General features: G+C 39.1%; 1 protein-coding gene across 1 annotated transcript; it reads right to left on the bottom strand.

Moving 5' to 3' along the window:
- Positions 1 to 131: 131 nt before the first annotated feature.
- Positions 132 to 21,061, bottom strand: LOC125878973 (myosin heavy chain, fast skeletal muscle-like). Its single transcript, XM_049560523.1, has 39 exons — positions 20,858 to 21,061; positions 20,411 to 20,554; positions 20,183 to 20,339; positions 18,646 to 18,673; positions 18,427 to 18,538; positions 18,241 to 18,333; positions 18,009 to 18,072; positions 17,828 to 17,926; positions 17,643 to 17,746; positions 17,422 to 17,560; positions 17,224 to 17,342; positions 15,680 to 15,829; positions 15,426 to 15,596; positions 15,033 to 15,342; positions 14,810 to 14,898; positions 14,471 to 14,558; positions 14,266 to 14,383; positions 14,055 to 14,178; positions 13,779 to 13,915; positions 13,443 to 13,698; positions 13,107 to 13,349; positions 11,431 to 11,607; positions 11,210 to 11,355; positions 11,029 to 11,119; positions 10,557 to 10,946; positions 9,819 to 9,945; positions 7,940 to 8,058; positions 7,654 to 7,850; positions 6,386 to 6,569; positions 6,135 to 6,300; positions 5,934 to 6,058; positions 5,538 to 5,846; positions 4,904 to 5,107; positions 4,697 to 4,822; positions 4,446 to 4,616; positions 1,993 to 2,097; positions 1,764 to 1,859; positions 1,327 to 1,461; positions 132 to 1,020 (listed from the first exon to the last, which is right to left on the bottom strand). Exons 1-39 carry the CDS (start codon positions 21,059 to 21,061, stop codon positions 997 to 999), a joined length of 5,841 nt encoding a protein of 1,946 aa, XP_049416480.1. The 3' UTR covers positions 132 to 996.
- Positions 21,062 to 21,580: the final 519 nt, after the last annotated feature.

The raw sequence follows: 21,580 nt of genomic DNA, 5'->3' as shown, positions 1-21,580 counted from the left end.
AGCACAGTGAGTGAAATGTGAGCAAGCAAACACAGAACAAATCAACTTTAATTTTACACACATTTATTTCTAAAAAAAACCCCGCAAAGACAAGAACAGAAAATGAACTAAACTATGACAGTGAGAGCGCCTAAAGAAATGAGAAAATGAGATGCATGTGAGTCCAACAAAAGAGGAAAAGACTGAACAAAGACAAATACAACCAGAATAACTAAATGCTCATGTGGTGTATATTAAACATAACAGACAGATTATCATGTTAAGAAGTCCCGAATAACCCTCTCGGTTCCCTGTTCAGTATTCTTATGCTGGAATATAGTTTAGTAGTTGGATTAAAAACACTGATTTATATGTATGCAAGATATGAGCAGAGTGTAATCTGAAGTAATTAAGGGTTTACAACTAGATCTGAAACAGAACCCTCTTTATAACCGGGCCTCGAGACCAGGTAATAAAGTAGGAGTCATCACCAAATCTTGTCAGTTATTTTATGGTGCTCTGATATTTCATATCCTCAAACAAAGTTCAATTAATAAGGTTACTGCAACAAAGGGAGCTTTTGGTGGCCCTTGAGGCTCCAGGGCCCAGAGGAGGCTGTTAAAACATAATGCATAATTAATATACCACTTGTATACATTCATAATAATAGCCTTTTAAAACCAATTGGATAGTTTTTCTTTATGTACCAATTAAATTCCTATTTTGATCATTTATCTCACAGGAGATTTAGTGTAATATCATTATTTGGAGACATTAGTATTGTAGCTACATTTCATGTTGTCTTCTCCATCACTACTGGATTAGTTAAATATATAAATAACTTATGTGTCTAATGATTGCTTTATTCATTTTACTAAGATTTACTGATATGAGTTAACACACAATAATATGAATATGATATGATGAACTTCTTTATATAATTTGCTTTCAAACACTTCTGTCATGCACATTTCTCAGTCTCAGCTGGTGTTCAGAGAGTTCAAGTCCAACGTTCAGCTACTCGCCCTGTCCTTCTGGTGCCTGTGAACGATGCAAAAGCAGTTTATATTAATACATCATTTTATAATTTCCATCACCTGCTTTGATCATCGAAGCCAAAAAAATGTATTTATGGGATAAAACTCTGATTATTTACCTCATTTATTTGTCATTAACTACCACTGTGAGTTCCACTCAAACAGACAACAAGGGCAAATGTCAAGTTTGTTTATTGTCTTTCATTACACATAGTGGTCATTCCAGCTTCTAAATATCCCACTTCTCCTTCCACAGAAACAGCTAAGTGTTAGTATTTACTGTACATATGAAATAAAAGACACTCAGTACCTTTGTCCCAATTTCACGGCTCTTTGCTCGCATCTTATTGGCCAGAGATTCGGCCACATCAGCTCTTTCTTCAGCCTCCTCCAGATCATGCTGAGCCTTCCTGAATCTCGCCATTTGCACGTTAGACTGCTCCTCCTGGAAACGAATCATGTTGACTGTATTATTCAGTGGTGGATGAAGTATTCAGATCCTTTACTTCAGTGAAAGTATCCGATGTAAAAGTACTTATTGTGCAGTAAAATGTTCCCTGTCAATGTTTTGAGACAAGTATCACCTGCTGCATGAATGTGTATGTTGGATTTTTTATTCAAGTAAGGCAGAAGTACCTCTAACTTGTGCTTTAGTACATTACTTGAGTAAATGTACTTTGTTACGTTCCTGCACTGGTACTGATGATGTGACGCATGATTAAATAGATTTTAATGTGATGGACTCACAGCTTCCTCAGCGTGGCGTTTGTAGGCCTTCATTTTCATCTGGAGCTTGTCGACCAAATCCTGCAGGCGGATGTTGTTTTTCTTGTCTTCCTCAGACTGAAAGACGCAAAGAGAAGCTTCTGGATTCTGTCTATCATGATTGGATTATTTTTACAACAACAATATTGCACTGAAATGCTCAGAGGTTCAGTGACTTAATGACAAAGTTAGTGAGTTGTTATAGCTTTACCTGATAGCTTAGCTCCTTGACTCTCCTCTCATATTTACGGATTCCTTTCACAGCCTCTGAAGAGCGTTTCTGTTCTGCTTCCAGCTCATTTTCCAGCTCACGGACCTGAAGAGCACAGTTTAGAATATTTTCTATGATTTTAAGCATACTAATGTTATAATAAGTCTCTAGGGTTTTTATTCGGATTTTTTGTTGAAGTGGTTAAGTCAGATTTGTCAGCTGACAGATACCTTTTAACCTTCAGTGGTTAGACATGTGGTACTATTGTAGTCTGTGGGTTACGTGCACTTCATATCTAAAAAAAATATACAAACAGACTAACAGACATACTCGACCCACATGAATAAACAACCCAAAACAAAACAAACCAAAAAAAAACCTGACCAAAGTAAACAGACAGGAAAAATGGCCAAGAATACAAGAATAACAAAGCATGGTGACTCACAGTGGGGACTTGAGCTATTAGATGGTGAATAAAGGTGCCTAACTACTGGGCCCCAAATACTCTCTAATTTATCATACAAACTCAGTTTGTTATATCAAAGTCTCTCAAGGTGAGTCCCCGAGACTAGTACCCTCAGCCATCTAGAGAAGCAAGGAGCACTGGTAGCCTTCCATTCCTTAGAAATAGTCCTCTTTATTATTACATGCCAACCATCACAGGCTTGTGTGCAGTATGTGGCAGAGCAAGAGAAGCTTCAGAACAACCAAACAGAGCACTTAATGGCTCAAGTTCAATCTAAATGTTGTAAATATAACAATACCAAGAGAAGATATACTGCCAAAAAGGAACACTCTCAGGAAAAAAACAGAAATCATGACCTAGAGTACCTTTTGCTAAGCTACATCTGTCACAGATAGCAGATACGTAAGAACACATTTTGTCAGTGTTTGGAATAATGTAATCTGTGCATGACTTTGAACTGAATCAACTGCAGTCTAGCATTAATTAAGCTTAGATGGATCCTCTTCATCCCCTCTTTCCACACCTCCTCAGTCAACTCCACACCAACATCTGCCTCCCATGCAGATTTGAAATGCTTTGATGAAACGACAGTCACATTAGAAAACAAGACCACAAATTTAGAGTCAAGACTTTTAGAGCCAGGATGTTTCATCAAAACATAAAAAGAATGTGCCTTTGCAGATGTACTGGATAATCAATGGTAGAAAACAATCGTGTTGAAAGAGAACTGTATTATCTGTAGAGTCTATGTCACAATTAAGACCATGCCTACATATTCTCAGAGTAATTTAGTTGAGCTTGAACTATTCACTCAACCTTTGCAGCATAGGTCTACAGAAGAAAGCAAACGTTGAATTGTTGAATCTAATAAGCTGTTGAAATGTTACAAATACTCAATAAACTATCTGGAAATGGACTATCAAAACAAAGTGCTAATGTTCAGGGTAACAGTTTTTGTCTCCAATCTGCTACAACCAACATGTGGCCACAGGAACATATTTTTATCAGTTCTAAGAAGGTTCAAATTTCAACCAACCGTCACCATTTTTGGTACATAACACATATTGATAACACTTCTGCCTAACATACAATGAGCAAATTACCCCACACTAAAACTGTCCAGATGTACTACCAGCAATAACAACATTTCGGGGACCAACAATTGAGCCCTGATCGAGCCTAGGAAACAGCTTGTTGTTGCTCTGAAAATAGGCTGGAGGTGTGTCAAGCTTTACGATAATAGAGCCAGGGCAGCATTTTTTAAGCAAGCGACACGTCACTTATCCTGTTTGCTGACGTACGGAGAAGGTTAGGAAAAATTCACTGGGTAGAACTGAAACATTGTGATGTTCACTTGTTCACAAGAACAAGAAATGTAAGTGAGAAAATAAGCCACTCATTATTTGTTTCTTCATGAAATGCAATTTTCCGATAACTGGTTACCAAATTCCTGTAGGCATGGCATTTTGAACTTTGGATGTATTGTACAGTACCACTTGTGGTGTAACACATTATTATTTCATAAGAAGCATACTTATTTTAGCCCAAACATTATATTTTTACTAAACCTAACCAAGCAGTTTTGTTGCCAAAAACCTAACCATGACCATTACCATGTTTCAATGGGTTTGCATCGCTATGAGACGCAGAGGGGTGAAACAAAATGTTGGTATTTGACAACCTGGGACTGAGAGGAATTTGGTTGTGCAGTTGCAGTCAAATATAAATTATGCATGCACATGTCAACTTTAAACAATGCTGCAAAAAATAGCATTTAAATCCATAAATGTATTTGAATTAAATCAGTTTTAATAACTCAGTTATTAAAACTGAAATGAGACCTTGTAAGTAGTCTGGATATCCCCTGATAAGATCCAGGTTCTCCATCATGTCATCAGACATCATGTCTCATTTTAGTGCAGATTACTAATTCATTTTCTGTTATTACTAATATTCTATAATATGTCACTAGATACAGTATACATACTCTTGCCTCCAGTTTCTGAAGCTGTTTCTTTCCGCCCTTCATAGCCAAGTTTTCTGCCTCGTCTAATCGGTGCTGCAGGTCTTTCACCGTCACTTCCAGGTTCTTCTTCATCCTCTCCAGGTGCGCGCTGGTGTCCTGCTCCTTCCTCAGCTCTTCAGCCATCATGGCAGCCTAGAGGTAACACAACAGGAGTATTTTAATTCCATGAAGTCTGTGTTAACCAGCATAAAAGCCCTGGAAGAGCACCTTACATCAGTGATGGCCTTCTTAGCCTTCTCCTCAGCATTCCTGGCCTCTTGAACAGCATCGTCTATCTCACTGTGAAGCTGAGTTACATCCGCCTCGAGCTTCTTTTTGGTGTTTAGTAGACTGGTGTTCTGCCAGAGATGAAAGAGATGTGACTTCTCCAAATCAAAGGAGGTTTTGTTCAATGAGTTTGATACTTGTAAACAACCTACCTGAGAATGCAGAAGGCCTGCGCGCTCGCTGGCATCAACCAGTTCCTGCTCAGACAGTTTGCGGCTCCGCTCTGTTTGTTCCACGGCGGCTCGAAGCTCTTCAACCTCGGCCTGCAGCAAGGTCGTCCTACGCTCCATCATGGCAACCTGCTCCTTCATATCATCTTGCCCTCTGACAGAGTCATCCAGGTGGATCTGGGCATCCTAAAAATGCATTTGTCCATTGCAGTCGTGTAATTTAACAAGTAAATTTACTCAAATAGTGTTCTTAAGTACAAATTTGAAATAGTTTTACTTGACTCGAGTATTTTCTCATGTCACTTCATATGTATTACTTCACTACAATAATTTGACAGCTTTAGTCTTGAGTTATTTTACAAATTAAGTTTTCTGTACAACACATGGAAATGTGTAAGTACAGCTGAAACAATTAGTTGATCAGTCTGTTGGCAGGGACTTAACTGGCAAGTTTTTTGAACATTGTTTCAGTAATTTTTTTTTCATGCAAAAACATTTCATGGTCATGAGCAATGGTGCAATTTTTGGCTCATAAACTTTTCATTTGCAAGAGGAAGATTAAGTTACTTCCTCTTTTAAAAGATACATATTCCTGCTTTAACTCTATGCTATGTACCTTGAGTTGCCCTTGAACATTCCTCAGTTGCTTCTGAGCCTCGGCCGCCTGCCTGTTAGCATGACTCAGCTGGATCTCCATCTCATTGAGGTCGCCCTCCATCTTCTTCTTCACCCTCAGGGCGTCATTTCTGCTGCGGACCTCTGCGTCCAGTGTGGCCTGCATGGACTCCATCACTCTCTGGTTGTTTCTCTTCAGCTGGTCGATCTCCTCGTCTTTCTCCGCCACTTTTCTGTCAACTTCAGCCTTTAACTGGTTCAGCTCCATCTGCAGACGCAGGATCTTGGACTCCTCTTGCTCCAGGGAAGCCTTTAAACACATCAGTGGTTAATTACACCAATGCTTTGTGCCATGTTTTCAGTGAGGAAGCATTTGATGGTGTGTTATCAGCCATACCTCAGCTTCTTCAAGGGAGGTTTGCATGTCATATTTTTCTGTCTCCACCTGCTTCTTGAACTTCTCCAGCTCATGAATTGTCTTGCCGGCCTCCACAAGTTGCTCCGTCAAGTCTGAGATCTCCTCTGTTTTCAGAATCAATCATTGATTTAAAAATGTTTCACACAAACTTTCATTTTCTCACAATAACATTTCACTCACGTTGCAGGTTTTTATTTTCCCTTTTCATGGTCTCCAGATGGTCCAGTGCTTCTTCGTAGGAGTTCTTCAGTTTGAAAAGCTCAGTGCTCAGAGATCGAGACTCTTTCTGAGAGCTTTCCAGCTCCGCCTGAGACTCCTCGTACTTCTGCTTCCACTCAGCTACGACCTGAATTCATTGAAACATTAGCTACTCATAATTAATGATGTGAAATAAAGATCTCATCTACTGTATGTGGTGTAATGCACAATACCTTGTCAAAGCTTCTCTGCTTCTTGTCGAGGGTGGCAGCTAAGCTGTTGGACCTTTCCACATCCACCATGAGATCCTCCATCTCATTCTGAAGTCTCTGTTTAGTTTTCTCTAGCGAGGCACACTTTGAGTTCACTGCTTCAATATGTTCTTCAGCCTCTTGGAGGCGCTGGGCGAGCTTTTTCCTGTCAGGAATGAACTTTGTAAGGGACTTAAGATAAAGTCAGTGTTGGAATACAACCAGTATGACGGATATCAGTGTTTTTGACAGGTAATGCTGTATTTTACAGGTCTGTAAATTCCGAATAATTTCCTTGGAAGTTTAATGGAAGTAAAAATATATTAACTTACTCGAAAAATAAAGAAAAATGTTATTTTATTACAAAAGTCACTGTTCAAATATTATTGAAGATATTATCCCTCATGCAGTATATACTGGACTGAATTATTGCCTGTAGGAACATTTTGCATTGTTGAATGCTGAGCTGTGAACTACAAGACTCTGTAGTTTGCGCAAGCAACTAAGTGGAATAAATCAATATGTACTGTGCCAAATAAACACCAACCTTATTTTCATTATTATCTGTGTAAAGAATCACAGCTTTCTTTATAAGGAACTTTTTCTGAAAGTAAAGCTTTATTTTATGTGTCTGTTATTTCCTAATGATTTTCTTGTTTGCTGGAAATAACAATATTATATAACACTTAAAAAATAGAGAGAAATACAGTTTTATTGTTGCAGCTATTTTAGCCAGAATTTAATTTGTTGTGTTGAGTTTAAAACCAGTTTCCGCAAATTAATTCCAGAAAAAAAAAAATCAATTTTAAATATTTAGTCATTGTTCAATTATAACTGGAAACATTGTCCTTCATAACGTACATGCTTGCCTACAGAAACATTTAATATTTTAGTTTGCTCAGCTGTGCTAGCAATTAATTGGAATTATTAACCGGTAGCCATCCAAATAAACACTGTCTTTATTTTCCTTATTAGTAAAAAATTACAGCATCCTTTCCAATAAACCTCCTCAAACAGTGTTGAAGTTTATTGGATGATTATTAGATTATTCTACTTATAAACCCACAAAATGAAGTGTGTATTGAAATCAGAATCAATAGAAAAAAAAATATTTTTAATGTTAATCAAAATAAATTCAATATAATGTGCACTCTTTTACTCTTCATCACATAAGGAACTGTTTGCTATCTAATATTTACTTTTAGCCAGCATTAGCCTGATGTATTGATTTAATCTCAGTGTATAATTACTTTGCTTCCTCCAGCTCCTCGGTGCGTTGGATGGCATCAGTCTCATATTTGTTCCTCCACAGAGCCACCTCAGTGTTTGCTTTGGACAAACTGCGCTGCAGCTCAGCTTTGGCCTCCTGCTCCTCCTCATACTGCTCTCGCAGGAGGTCACAGTCATGACGGGCCGACTGTAAACTGTGAGCCAGGGCGTTTTTTGCCTATCGAGGAAGACATCGATGAGGAATGTCATGACCCAAGACAAGTGACGCAGAAGAAGAAGTGCCAGTGTTTGCAAACCTCTGATTACCTTTGTTTCCTCCTCGATCAGTCTTTTCAGCTCATCAATCTGTGTGGTGAATCCCTGTTTTCCTCTCGTCAGCTGGGAGATGAGACTCTCTCTCTCTTCCATTTGACGCGAGCATTCAGCTAAAATGAGCCACATAAGAAAAGTTGAATTAAACTCAGTGGTGGGATGCAACTAATTACATATATTCTCAAGTACCTTTACTTTTTACATGTACTTGAACTTCACTTGAGTATTCCTATTTCATGCTGTTTCGTACTTCTACTACATTTTAGTGGGGAATATTGTACTTTTTACTTCTCTGTATTTGTATGATAGCTTACAAGTTAAAATGTTTGCATGCAAAACATATAAAGAGTTTTCAGAAGTATAATGTTTTGTTAAAAAGTAAACCGATTTCTCACTATTTTCAGGATGTTTACAAACCAATCAATCGATTAATGGAGAAAATAATCAGCGGATGAATTCAAAATGAAAATAATTTCGTTAATAATTCAACACCAGCTAAAACAGTAAAATCCTGCTTTTACATTAATGCACAAGTAATAATAATAATCTAATAATATATAACAAAAGAACAGCAACAAGGGACATTTTTCTCTTTTAGTACTTTAAAGGGCCAGTGTGTAAAATGGGTTGAAAACAGTGACATCAGTGGTCAAATTCTAGATTGCAGGGCTCACTCGCTCACCCCTCCCGTCGGGTAAATGACGGTGGCCTCGTAGGGACAAAAAGCCTTGCGCAGACATGAGTTTTTCAGGAGTAGGTCTATCTAGCGACAAGGTGAATATTTATTTAGAAATCTAAACCATGTTACGATATTGTAATGAATCCCTCACGAGCAGGAGACCAGAGGAGCGTTCGGGAAAAAGGCCAGTTTATTTGAGCACTCCAAAAACTCCGGTAACACTCCAGGGGGTAAAAGACTCCGTCCCAAAGTCTGACTCTTCTAGCGTAACAGACACACTTCATACACACATACTTGTTTACAATACCTAGCGGGCACCCCCTCTCTGCTCCACCAACCTCCTCCCGCACACTGACTGACAGTGTAGCCTGTAAACAGAGCTCAGCTGTTTATTTAGCCTAGCAATATCTCTGGACTATAGTAGCTGCAATGGACAACTTTGAACGCGATTTTGAAGAGTTTCTCGTAGCGGACACAGATCCAGAGCCATACCTGTTTGAGCCAGAGCATACAGATGAGGAACTCCATGTGTTTGATGCTGAGCGGGTGAGAAGAGAGGCTGAATCCTCCGCTCCCATTTGGCTGCACAGAATGGGATTCAGTGCTACCATCATTGGGGAGATATATCATCAGGAGGAAAAGCACAGCAGAGAGTGCATCACAAGGAGTGAAGTTGCGTCTTCTTTTCCTCAAAGATGACGGTTCGGGTTCATTCTCTCCTGCTGCGTGGTAAGTGTGGTCCATTCGCAAACTTTATAACTAAAAAAACTTTTCACTACTCTCTATCAACGAACTACTAACACTCTCTGCTGTTTCCTCCTCCTCCTTCTTCTTTCCTTCCGCTGTCTTCGTTGGTTGATTTTTACACGCGAAACGCGTTCTCTGGCTGGCTGGATTGTCCGCTCGGTCTGCCGTACATACATGGCGGCGTATAAACATATTAATGGGTAGAATATTCAGATTCAGATTCAGATTTGATAATAAACCAGGCCAGATATTACACACTGGCCCTTTAAGTATAGTTTTCTGAAAATTCATAAAATTACTTGAGAAATATTTTCAATGCAGGACTTGTATCAGATTACTTTTACACTGTGGTATTCATTTGCTTTCCTAGAGGACCTAAGTACTTTCTCCACCACTGAATAAACTCTGTATTTTTATGAGTGTCAACAAGAGGAAGAAAAGACTTACTATTTTCAGCTTGAAACCGAGCCCTCTGATTGGTGAGATCACAAATTTGCCGCATGTTTTCATCATTCTTGGTCTTTAGCTCCAGAAGCTGATCTTCAAGTGAGCGACACGTCTTCTCCAGGTTGACCTAAAGGAGTGTAAAAATAGTATGTCCATTTTAGGCATTTACTCTGCGACATTTGTCTGACAGCTTTAGTTACTTTTCAGATTACAGATTTTTTATCCCCATCCTGTCCAGTGAAAACAATGTATGTCTAGATGAGTAGATTTTGAATGTTTGTGAAAAACTGAAGGATGACGTGTTTTTATGTGTTGAGAAAATTCACCTACTTCTTAAACTAAATAAACTCTTTAAAAACCCTCTCGGATCAGCGGGAGAAGGGTTGACTTTTTAGAGATACATGGTTCTCAGAGGACAGTGAAGCTACAAGCATGATGATATTATAAAATATGATGGATTGCTGTAGATTAAACTACCCAACAGTATATAAAGGAGTTGAAAGTGACACACACAACCACAGCAGGAAAATGCTTCATTATCCAAATACATCATATACTGTATAATAGTAAAACACTGACAGGGAACATTTTACTGCACAATGTGACTCAACTTCAGTCTGAATGCAGGACTTTTGGTTGTTTTGGAGTATTTTCACAGTGTGGTGTTAGTACTTTTACTTTAAGGATCTGAATGCATGTTTCATGCTAATGCCATATTCCAGATTCATAAAATCTCACCTTGGTTTTTGCAACTGTCTCCATATTAACAGACAAATCGTCGATCTCCATTCTCATCTCACTCTTTTCCTTTTCCAGTTTCTGTTTGATTCTCTGGAGGTTATCGATCTGCTCTCCCAGCTCAGCCATGCTGTCCGCCTGCTTCTTGCGCAGCGCGGCAGTTGTGGCCTCGTGGTGCAGCGTGGACTCCTCCAGGTCACGCCGCAGTTTGAGGAACTCGGCTTCCCGCTTCTTGTTCATCTCGATCTGAGCGGCCGTGGCTCCTCCGGACTCCTCCAGCCTCTCGCTGATCTCCTCGATCTCCCTGGTGAGGTCGGACCTCTGCTTCTCGATCTTTGCCCTGACGGCTCGTTCAGACTCAACTTCTTCCTCTAGTTCTTCAATACGAGCCTTAAAACAAAAAGTGCAGTATGCATATATGAGGGGTGTTATCAGTGTGATTAATGCATGACTTTAATCTGAGTTTTATTACGTGGAGCTCCTTTATCTTCTTCTGAAACTGGTTGTTAATCGTTTGCTCGTCTGAAATCTTGCTGAGCAGCTGGTTGTTTTCAAATTCTTTTCTGCAAGGACAAGAAGACACAAGATGTCAGTTTAAACCCAAGATTTATTATCCTCATACATGCTGTACGTCATCAGTGCTGTGAACTTACTTCTTAATCTTCTCCTCAGATTGTTGTTTGTCATTTTCCAGGTCCATCAGGGATTCTTGCGTGAGTTTCAGATCCCCCTCGAGCTTCCTCTTGGCTCTTTCCTGGTCCATGCGGATCTTCTTTTCCTGCTCCAGTGAACCCTCAAGCTTGGAAGCAAATTGTAGAGAGTTAATTAAGCTGTCAAGTGACACCGAAATATATTCTTGCCTGCAGCAACTCACATCATCCACTTGCTGTTCAAGCTTCGCCTTGGCTTTGGCCAGAGAGTTGACTTTGTCTTCCTCAGCTTGGAGATCATCCAGTGCCTGTTGATGAGCCTCCTGAAGGGCTCGCTTCTCTTTGGTCAGTTTGCCAATGTTTTCATCCTGAGCAGCCAGCTCCTCCATCAGGTTTTTCACCTGCAAAAAATAGTATTCATTATTACACATTAATTATGAACATTTCAACCAGTAAGTACTCAGAAAGCAGATAGTTTGGCCAATGCCAGAGAATATCAAGACTGATCAGAAAAAATACAAGGGTTAATTAATTAATTAAACAAGATAATTATTTAAAATAATTATAGTCTTGTAGCACCAGTTACAAATGCTCAGATGTATGCGTTCATGTGTCATCTAAACGCCCTTGCAAAAAATAAAAGCGATAAATATATTTTTGTGTTAAAGTTCCAAATTTTTGTAATGTAGAAACATAATTACTACCAGCTGAATATACTATACTTTTGTTTTTATGTAAACTCTATGTGCAGAGTAACTACAGCTGTCAACCCAAATGTAATAGAATAACAAGTAATAAATGAATATAATAAAAAAAAAAACTAAAAGTGTAAAATATGTATAAAAATCATGACAATATATTTTAAGTAATCCATGCTTGCTCTAATCTTGCAACCAGTTATTGGAAAAATATAAATTGTATTTTCTTTGAGATTTAGGGCTGGGCGATATATGAAGAAAACCAAATACAATAGTTGATTGACTGTCGGTGCTTTCACAAAATATTCTCACAGTGATATTTTTGATAAATAATCAGTAATGTGGATATAATGACTTAGAGGGTAAAGGTAAATAATAGAACAACTAGAACAGTCTGGTAAGTTCAGAAAATTACATTACTGTAATCCAGCCTTTAAAACCAGGGAATTGGCAACACTTGACAACAATTGACGATATCTCTCTATCACAATATCAATATAATATCAATATATTGCCTAGTCCTACTGTCCATACATGGAATTTACCAAATTCAGTAAAGTCTGGATGAAAATTACAGGTGTAGTGTTAAAAAATATATTTGAAATAAATATTTAAATATTAAAAATATTAAATTGAGAAAAAGACAGAAATGGACCTGGTTTAGGGATTATAAGCAAAAATGCAAACTGCTTTATAAATGGTGCTTTGGTGGTATTTTAAGGTGGCTGTATCTGTTGTTTGTAACTGTGACCAAATTCAATTGAAATGTTACATTTTGTTTTTCTGTTGTTGGAGAAAATCAAGCCCAGTGAGATCAAATAAGGCTTGGTACAAGGAGTAATTAAGAATTAAGAATTTTTGCAATTTATGTAATTTATGTAAAATTGGAAAAAGAAAAACTGTATTTAATCCAGGATCATCCAGACATTGAATGTACTAGTTATATGAAGGTTTAACGAAAATGTTGAAAAATCTGCCAAAAAAGGGGGCATGGTTTAGAAGTTAAAGCAAAAATGCAGAGAGCTTTATAAATGGCCACATGGTGGCTGTGTCTGCACCAAAAACTCATGTGTTGTTAGTTGGCCAATGACCAAATACACCACAACCAAAATCCATTGAAATGTTGTTTTTCAGAAACCCTGCTCCATTCAGTAGGAGCTACATGGAGGTACCAACCACACAGACTGGGCAAAATTACAAACCTTGTTTTCTGTGGCATGTTTCTCCTTCTCTACTTTAGCCAGAGTGATCTCCAGGTCATCAATGTCCTTTTTGAGCTCAGAGCATTCGTCTTCAAGTTTCCGCTTCTTGGCGGTCAACTCAGCGTTCATTTCCTCCTCGTCCTCCAGTCTCTCGGTCACCTCTTTGAGTTTGGCCTCCAGCTGGATTTTGCTCTTGATCAAACCTTCACATCTCTCCTCTGCATCGCAAAGATTTTCGGAGTCCTAAGAAAAAAACCCAGAGAGAACAACACTGATGTGCATGTCCTTTGGATGATTCAACTGAGATCAGTGGATTTCATTTGTAGTGACACTCACAGATTGCACTTGCAAAAGGAGGTTATTTTTCTCCTGTAAAAGAGAAACCATTTTCTCCTCAAGATCCTTCCTCTTCGACTCTGACTTAGCCAGATCCTCCTTACATTTGATGAAGTCCTCTTTCATGGTTGCCATTTCCTTTTCAGTCTCTGCACTCTTCAGAAGTGGCTTTATTTTAAAGAACAGCTTCATCCACGGCCAGTGCTTCACATTCATGAACAAGCGCAGGTTATATTGCAGAATCCAGACACAGTCTCTGTAAGATACACAGCAGCAGTGTTAAGTGGCATTGGTTTGGTTTCTATCATTGTAAAGTAACATGGGTGGTGACCTTACTTTTGAGCAATTAATTTGGAGAATTCTTTCCTCATGAGATAACCACGACACAGGGCTTGAGTCTGGGTCACTAGAGAAACTAGTTTTTCATCTCGCAGCTCCTCTAGAGTGCCGAGTAAGCCAGCTTTGAAGAAGACCTGCAACATTATTGTGTAGAATTGCTGCATCCAGTCCAAAAAAAAAATCAATCAATGTGTTGCTTTTAAGGCCAAAATCTATACACAGTGTTTCCAAACGCCTTTAAAAGGTAACCCTATTAGGCTTTTAGACACATACCTTTGTAGCCCCAAATCTGTACTGAGTGTGGTCAACATCGATTGAACCAAGAAGCTTCTCTGCAGCTTTCTTTCCATCAATGAACTGTCCTTCAGGGATGGCACTGGCATTAAGGATTTTGTACCTGTTCAAATGTGGATATTGAAAGATTATCACAAACTGGAATCTTTTAGATGAAAGCACAAGTAGTAGTTATCGGGAGCTCCCTGACCTCTGCTTGAAGTCAGCATAAATAATCCTGCTGGGGAATCCCTTCCTGCAGATCCTGATACCCTCCAGCACACCGTTACAGCGCAGCTGGTGGATAACCAAGTGATTGTCCATGATACCTACAGTGAAATAAACATGAGCTGACTGGCAACAGATGGAAGCAGCATATTTATACAAGACATACAGTGTTTGTCAAATCTTTGTACCTGGAGTTTTTATCTCATTTGGAATCAGGCAACGCACAAAATGAGGATGTGTGCTCCTCAAATTTGTCATTAGTTTTCCAAGATTTTCCTGCAGGGGATCAAATGTTATTACATCCTTTTAAAAGGTCAAACACTGACAATAAAAAAGTTTTGCTTCTTGCCCTGATTTGGCATTGGATCAAATCCGCCCTCCGTAAAGTTCAACAATGCAACCAACCGTTACTGTTGACGGATGGAGCTTATTGGAAGCAGAGCTGAAATGTGCGGAAGCACCATTTTAAGGGATCAATTCAGGACAAGAAAAAATCATACCTAAACGGATTATTAAGACTTTTGTACCCTGAAAACTGCAGACACCGTCTGAAATGAGCCGCCTTTCTTCTTAGCTCCTTTCTTTGCACCTTTGCCACCAGCATCTCCACCCGATTCTAGAAAGCAGACACTGAATTAATTATCGGGCATTTTCTAAGGTATGATGCTTGGTAGGTGTTCTCCATATTCATCCACATCAGTAAGACTCTGTCTTTGGAAATTATTTTTGAAAAGCTTTAAAAACAAGTACCTGCTTCAGCACCAGAAAACGAAGCATACAAGAAGGACAGTAATTTCATTGATGACTTCTGGTAAAGCTGCACCACAGACTCATTCAGAGGGTCTTTGTTCTTCTCCAGCCAGCCGGAGATGTTGTAGTCCACAGTGCCGGCATAGTGCACCAGAGTAAAGTGAGCCTCAGGCTTGCCTTTGACAACCTTTGGCTTTTGGAAAGCATTGTTTTTTCCAAGATGCTGGTCGTAAAGTTTGTTCTTGAAAGAAGTGTCTGATGCCTTGGGGAACATACACTCCTCTTCAAGGATGGAGAAGATGCCCATTGGCTGTTGAATGTATCGGATATACATTATATATAGTGCCTTAAATTAGGTAAAACACTTCCCGATGTGCAGCAAGTTAATCCTACCTTTTCAATTAGCTCAATGCAGGCTGCCAAGTCCATACCAAAGTCAATGAACTCCCAGTCAATCCCTTCTTTCTTGTACTCCTCTTGTTCCAACACAAACATGTGGTGGTTGAAAAACTGTTGCAGCTTCTCGTTGGTGAAATTAATGCAGAGTTGCTCCATGCTGTTGTACTGTGAGAAGCATTAACTTGTGACATATCAACACAAAACTGAGAATCATCACCACTGACTGACCAAAATGTTCCCAGACTCACATCAAATATTTCAAATCCAGCGATGTCCAACACCCCAATGAAGAACTGCCTTGGTTGCTTGGTGTCCAGCATCTCATTGATTCGAATAACCATCCATAAGAACATCTTCTCATAGACAGACTTGGCCAGAGCACCAACTGAATTGGTTACCTGATTAGGAGATTTTGAGGATGCACGAATCAGTAACACAAAATATGGAATTTTATGCAAACAGGGTAAATAAACTTGCCCAAAGTGCACATGGATTGGGTTAGGGTGGAGTTAGAAGTGGGGGTTATTTGTTAAATTTTGCCCTGACTAAACCATAATGACTGACATAGCCATCCCACCAACTTCAGATTCAGTCGATACTGACTATGGAAAGCTATTGCCTGAAGCTTAAGAGTTTAGGACTTGGTATTTCTGTAAGTGGACTTACAATAACCTGAACAGCATTGTCAATCTCATCCATGCTTGTCGCCATTTTTTAGGCATTTTCTGTTGCTATTTTTCACATATGTAGCTAGCAAGCTATGTAGGAAGATGACAACAATATTCTTAGTCCCATTAAAGCTAAAACACAAGACCTACAGAGATTAAGAATGGGCTAACCAATCAGTTGCAGTTCACATTTTTCAGGATAATTAAATAAATTTTAGAGCTTAAGGGTTACTTTCATAACTTAAAACCCCTTTTTTTTTCTTTTTTTGGTAGCTGATGTGGCTAGGTGGTTTGCAAGCAATGCAGGAAGCTGTCGTTGCCATTATCAATCCCATCTAGGACACATGGAAACCAGCCCAATACACAGCACCCAACCTACAGTTTATGACATGCTGAGCAAATAGGTGCTACAAGCCATGATTCAGAGGTCTGAAACCAGGCTACTTGTTATGGAAGGAAGTACACCGGGCTTTGAAGCCAATTTTTGTAGTGGTCAAACATGGAATTACAACTTCCAAATCCATCAGGTGATGCCATTGGGCCAAAAAAAGACTTTTTCCAATAGACTTACATTGTGAAAGAGATGTCTGTAAATCGGTGAATATATTTTCTTGAGTGCCACGACCCTGCAAAATGACTGAATTTACAGAATTTGATCCATTCTGTCCAACAACATTTGGAAACTCTAGAAGAGCTGCACGGACAAATTAATTTATTCACATTAAAGTTTGCGAAGTGATGTAGTCAACTGGTGAGCCGGTGGAAGTCTCTAGTGTGCTTGCTCTATAGGCCCAATAATGCGCAGACAATGTTGATCATCTGGGTCATTTTCTAGCAGCAGTTTAATGTTTTTGGCTTCATGCCCCACTGACCAACTTTCATATCATGAACAGGGTCCCACTTCCGTTGCTGTATCCAGTTCTCTTTATACATGCAACTGATTAGATGTTTCTATTTGTAACTGGCTGTAACAAGGTGTCCGGATGTTAAAAGTCACAGTCAGTTCAGGAAGAATATGCAAATCAGCTATAACATTGCCTCCACCTCATGCATTATTTTGTTATATTGGTAGCTACACCTTACTGTACATTATCACTTGTAAAATGTTGGTATTGTCAAAGTACCTGGGGGACTGTCTGGCCCTTGGTGACATATTCATTCCCCACTTTCACTCTGGGGTAGCAGAGGCCTTTCAACAAGTCAGCGGAGTTTAGACCCATGAGGAAAGCCACTTTGTCTGCCACTGAGAGACAAAAATACATTACTGCTAATATCAGCATGTCTCCGTTGATATATAAAAAGACTAAAGTGAGAAGTCTCACCCTCTGTGCCATCGGGTTCCGCCTGCTCCTCCCGCTGCTTCTGCTTGAACTTCATGTTTCCATAATGCATCACAGCGCCTGTCAGCTTGTAGATGGACATTTTCTCATCGCTGGTAAAGCCCAATACATCAGTGGCTGTCTGTTACATTAAATCCAGTGTTAGTAGTAGCAGCCAAAAATATTTGTATGCTATTGAAGGGGAGATACAAGAAACAGCTCACATCTGTAGCAACCAGCTCTTCTTTGTCATCGATGCTGGCCACAGTGATCTGCCCCTGACTAATCATGGGGTAGTCATATGGGTTTGTTGTTATGAGAAGCATTTCTGAAGAGACAAACAAAAACAATTACTCATTTTCTGAATTCAAAATATTTTTACCTACAAGATATATAGTCCTCACCACACCTATCAGCTCTGGTTTGTGGCCAGTCAGTATCTGGTAGAAGATGTGGTAGCTCCTCTCTTCAGACAACTGGAATGACACTCTTGACTTTTCCAGCAAATCTATATTCAGTTATAAAATAATGATTGTTAATTAGTAAATATACATGTAACAAACAATATTAATGTGGAAAAACAAACTCACAGGTTTCAATATCCGCAGAAGCCAGTTTTCCTGTGGTTCCAAAGTGAATCCTGATGAATTTACCCTGTGAAATATAAAATCCTCCGTGAAATTGGGCAAATTGCGTGAGACAATATCTAAGTTTGAAATAAATATTTCTGAAGTATTTTAAGAAGACGACAAGGTTGCAGTTCTTTGACCATTGGACAAACGGTCTCTTTTAAAAGATCCGATTTTGGGAGCTCAAACTTACAAATCGTGAGGAGTTGTCATTCCTCACAGTCTTGGCGTTCCCGAATGCCTCCAGCAAAGGGTTCGCTGAAATGATTTGATCTTCCAGTGTCCCCTGAAAAACACAACCAGAATCAATTTCAGATACAATCCCATTGTATCTTTGTGCTGTTGTTTTTTTCAGGCTTATATCTTGTTGGGGGATTACCTGTATTTTACCAGAGGAGTGCTCTTTCTTGTCGCCACCAGCCACTGCGATTGTCGCAAAGTACTGGATGACACGCTTGGTGTTGACAGTCTTCCCTGCACCGGATTCTCCACTGTAAAGACAGAATCAAAGAAGAGACCTGAAGAAAACAAATTACACTGTACATTTGTTACTGACTGCATTATATGACACAGTTTACTAGAACGCAACATGACTCACGTGATCAGGACAGACTGGTTCTCACGATCTGTAGGTAATTAAAAAAAAACCTTCAGAGGCAGTTTTGTCTCAATGAAGTGATGCAAGTGTGAAGTGATAAAGTGGCTGAAAGGCCTTGGTATTATGATTGAGATCCTACATAACCACCAAATTTCCAAAGTTGCAGCAATTATTTTACTTTAGAGATTTTTGTTTTTGCCTTTGGTATTCATGATGGTTTGAAGTGGCCGAGGCTCAGCTGGGAGCAATGGAATGTCACTTACTTTAGTGCACCAGTCAGGATTTAGCAATATTTACATTTGAGCTTGAGACCACTATCGATGAAATCTGACCAAACCATACCCACACAGTCCAAATGAAGAAGATGAGTACAGTTTTTGAGTGTTAAACTTTTAATTAATCATTCCTAAGGAGTTTTTTTTTTCACTGTGAAACTTTAATTGTTCCTTATTTAGCCATAACTATTCAAGTTTTAAAAACAACTTTAATTTGGTATTATGTTACTGTTGTGAAATGGCAGCGACTATGGCCACAGGTGGCAGTTACAGGATAATGGTACACTGAATTTTTCTTATTTTTGTGTTTGTTATTATTATTAATAATAATTATATTGTTGTCATTGTTAATAATTATAATGTTAATGAGGTTTGTTATTGTTTGTCTATTTTACTAGCACAACTAAATTCAACCAGTCCCTTTGAATTCTGCAAAACCTTGCAATTCTGTCCAATTACCGCAACTTTTCCACAAATATGACCAGTCATTGTAGTTTCCTGCAAGTCACCAAACTCATGTTCTTGTTTCTAGCTGTAAGGATGCAGACATGTGTGATACGAACATCTCATATTTACCAGCAAAAATCACTGCTAAAGAGCATGTAAGGCAATTCCCTGATGTTCTGCATGAAAGTGGGGGTAAACTGTTATGCAATGCGTGCAAGGTTGTCGGGTAGCACAAACTATTGACAAACACTTTTCTATGTCAAAATACACCCGAAGAGTGACTGACACACGTTGACAACAGACGAGACAAATCACCATGACAGAGGCTGATGAATTCAGATCTATTGCATGTGCTGAGAGCATCAAGGTCAGTTAGATTAAATATGCATGGTTAATGGTAACGTTAGTGTAACACAAATCACTTCTTTCAAAAGTATCGTCTTGTTTTAAACTTAAGTTCCACCAACAATGCGTTTGTAAGTCCAATGGTTAAGAATGAATTTAGCAAAAAATTCGGATACTTCTATGTCAAAATATTGGCATCTGGTATTTGCCCTAGAAATATATGCTTTTTTAAATCCCACAAAAATTCACACTTAAGCATAATTAAATAAATATAGATATTTTTTTTGCAATAAAACCAACAATTCTCTGACAGTTCAACAAATCGTTTCAACACAGTTGTGAGAGACTGACATCATATCTTCAGTACTGATATGTCTGGCCAATTTGATATTGAGGGTCAACATCTGCTCTTGTTCAGTTACAGGTCTCAAGGTTTTGACATTCTCAAATAACTCCTCACTCTTCCTTACCTGTAAGCATATTTTGATATGCATTATCAGAAACGGAGAAAATGTGAGGTGGGGCCTCCATGCGCTTCTTCCCTCTGTAGGCCGCCACCACAATTGGGTCATACACAGGCAGCCACTTGTAAGGGTTTACAGTGACACAGAAGAGCCCAGAGTAGGTCTGTGGATGAGCATATACCACATGTTAGGTGGGTGAGTGAGAATCAAACAAAGAGATGACTAATAACTTACATAAATCATCCACGCTGCATAACGATCTTTGAGGTTAAACAGCACAGAGGGCTCATTGAGGTGGGTCATCATGGCCATGTCCTCAATCTTATCGTACTTTGGGGGATTCATGGGATGGCAGTCTTCCTCCTTGACTGTTACAATCTGGAGAATAAAGTGAAAAGAGGAGAAAAGGTGAAATGATACTGACTGGAGAAAACAATGTATTTCCAATAAAATGTGGGTTTCTTTATACAATTAAAGCACCAAACCAGCTGAGGCTTAATGTCCCCTACTGTTATTTTTATGTTACAGTCCAAATTACATATTCTTTACATTACACTAATTGGTTTAAAGCATGCTATAGTGTTTTTCCCAGGCAGCCACTGCTTCCAGTCCATTTCTTTACGATATAATTTTATTATTTTGATTATTTTTGAGCAGTAATTCAGTTGTTTAGACAACTACCTCATCAGCTTCAGTCTTCACAGTGACTTGGCCACAGTCTTTGTTCTGGATTAGACCTTTGATGTACAGCTCCTTGGCATTAGGCACAAAGCAGGCTGTTCTGGCATCAAATGGTCGGTTTTGAGCTTCGACTCTCTCTTTCTCAGGTTTGCGGAGAAAGATGGCCGCTGGCCCATACTGGGCCATCTCGGCATCGGAACTCATGTTGATATCTGAAGGTAAAAAACAAAAAAGCAAGAAAAAGAGACACACTGAAGTGAAAACAACTAAACATTTCAAAAGATTTCTAATCAAATGATTTATACTTTTGTATATGACTTACCAGCTTTACACACTCCAGCAGAATTGAATCAGAGCCACGAATGTTGACAGATGCCAGAGGGGAAAATGATGGATCTTATCAACTGTCAGTAAATGGCAGGACCCTAAGTGAACACCAGCAGGAGGCTGAGGCGCCTTTTATCAAGACGAATGTGCTGCTCAAACCGGACGCTCCAAACTTGGCAATGTCATTCCATTCAAATGTCAATCAAGTCACATTATCGATCTCTGCTCTACACTTAAAAATGGCACAGGATCTTGTAGTGGTAATAGGAATGTGTCAGCAGCGACAGGTGATGATCCTCAAGCACTATTTTTACATGCCTTCCATGCTGTCAAGAACTGTCATTAACTACTTAACTTTAATGTCGTGTTTGCTGCTCAGAAGGACTACATCTCATG

Source organism: Epinephelus fuscoguttatus, linkage group LG19 (assembly GCF_011397635.1).
Source record: "Epinephelus fuscoguttatus linkage group LG19, E.fuscoguttatus.final_Chr_v1".
NCBI lineage: Eukaryota > Metazoa > Chordata > Actinopteri > Perciformes > Serranidae > Epinephelus > Epinephelus fuscoguttatus.
Note: the sequence above shows the minus strand (reverse complement) of the source record. Positions and strands in the feature narration are given on the sequence as shown.

What these genes read in the sequence shown, in the direction of transcription:
- LOC125878973 (XM_049560523.1), bottom strand. Translation starts at nt 21,061, where the DNA reads ATGAGTTCCGATGCCGAGATGGCCCAGTATGGGCCAGCGGCCATCTTT. An exon ending in GCATTGAGCTAATTGAAAAG is followed by an intron (nt 15,343 to 15,425) that starts GTAGGATTAACT and finishes TACATTCAACAG; the next exon opens with CCAATGGGCATCTTCTCCAT. An exon ending in TCCAAATTAATTGCTCAAAA is followed by an intron (nt 13,699 to 13,778) that starts GTAAGGTCACCA and finishes TGTATCTTACAG; the next exon opens with AGACTGTGTCTGGATTCTGC.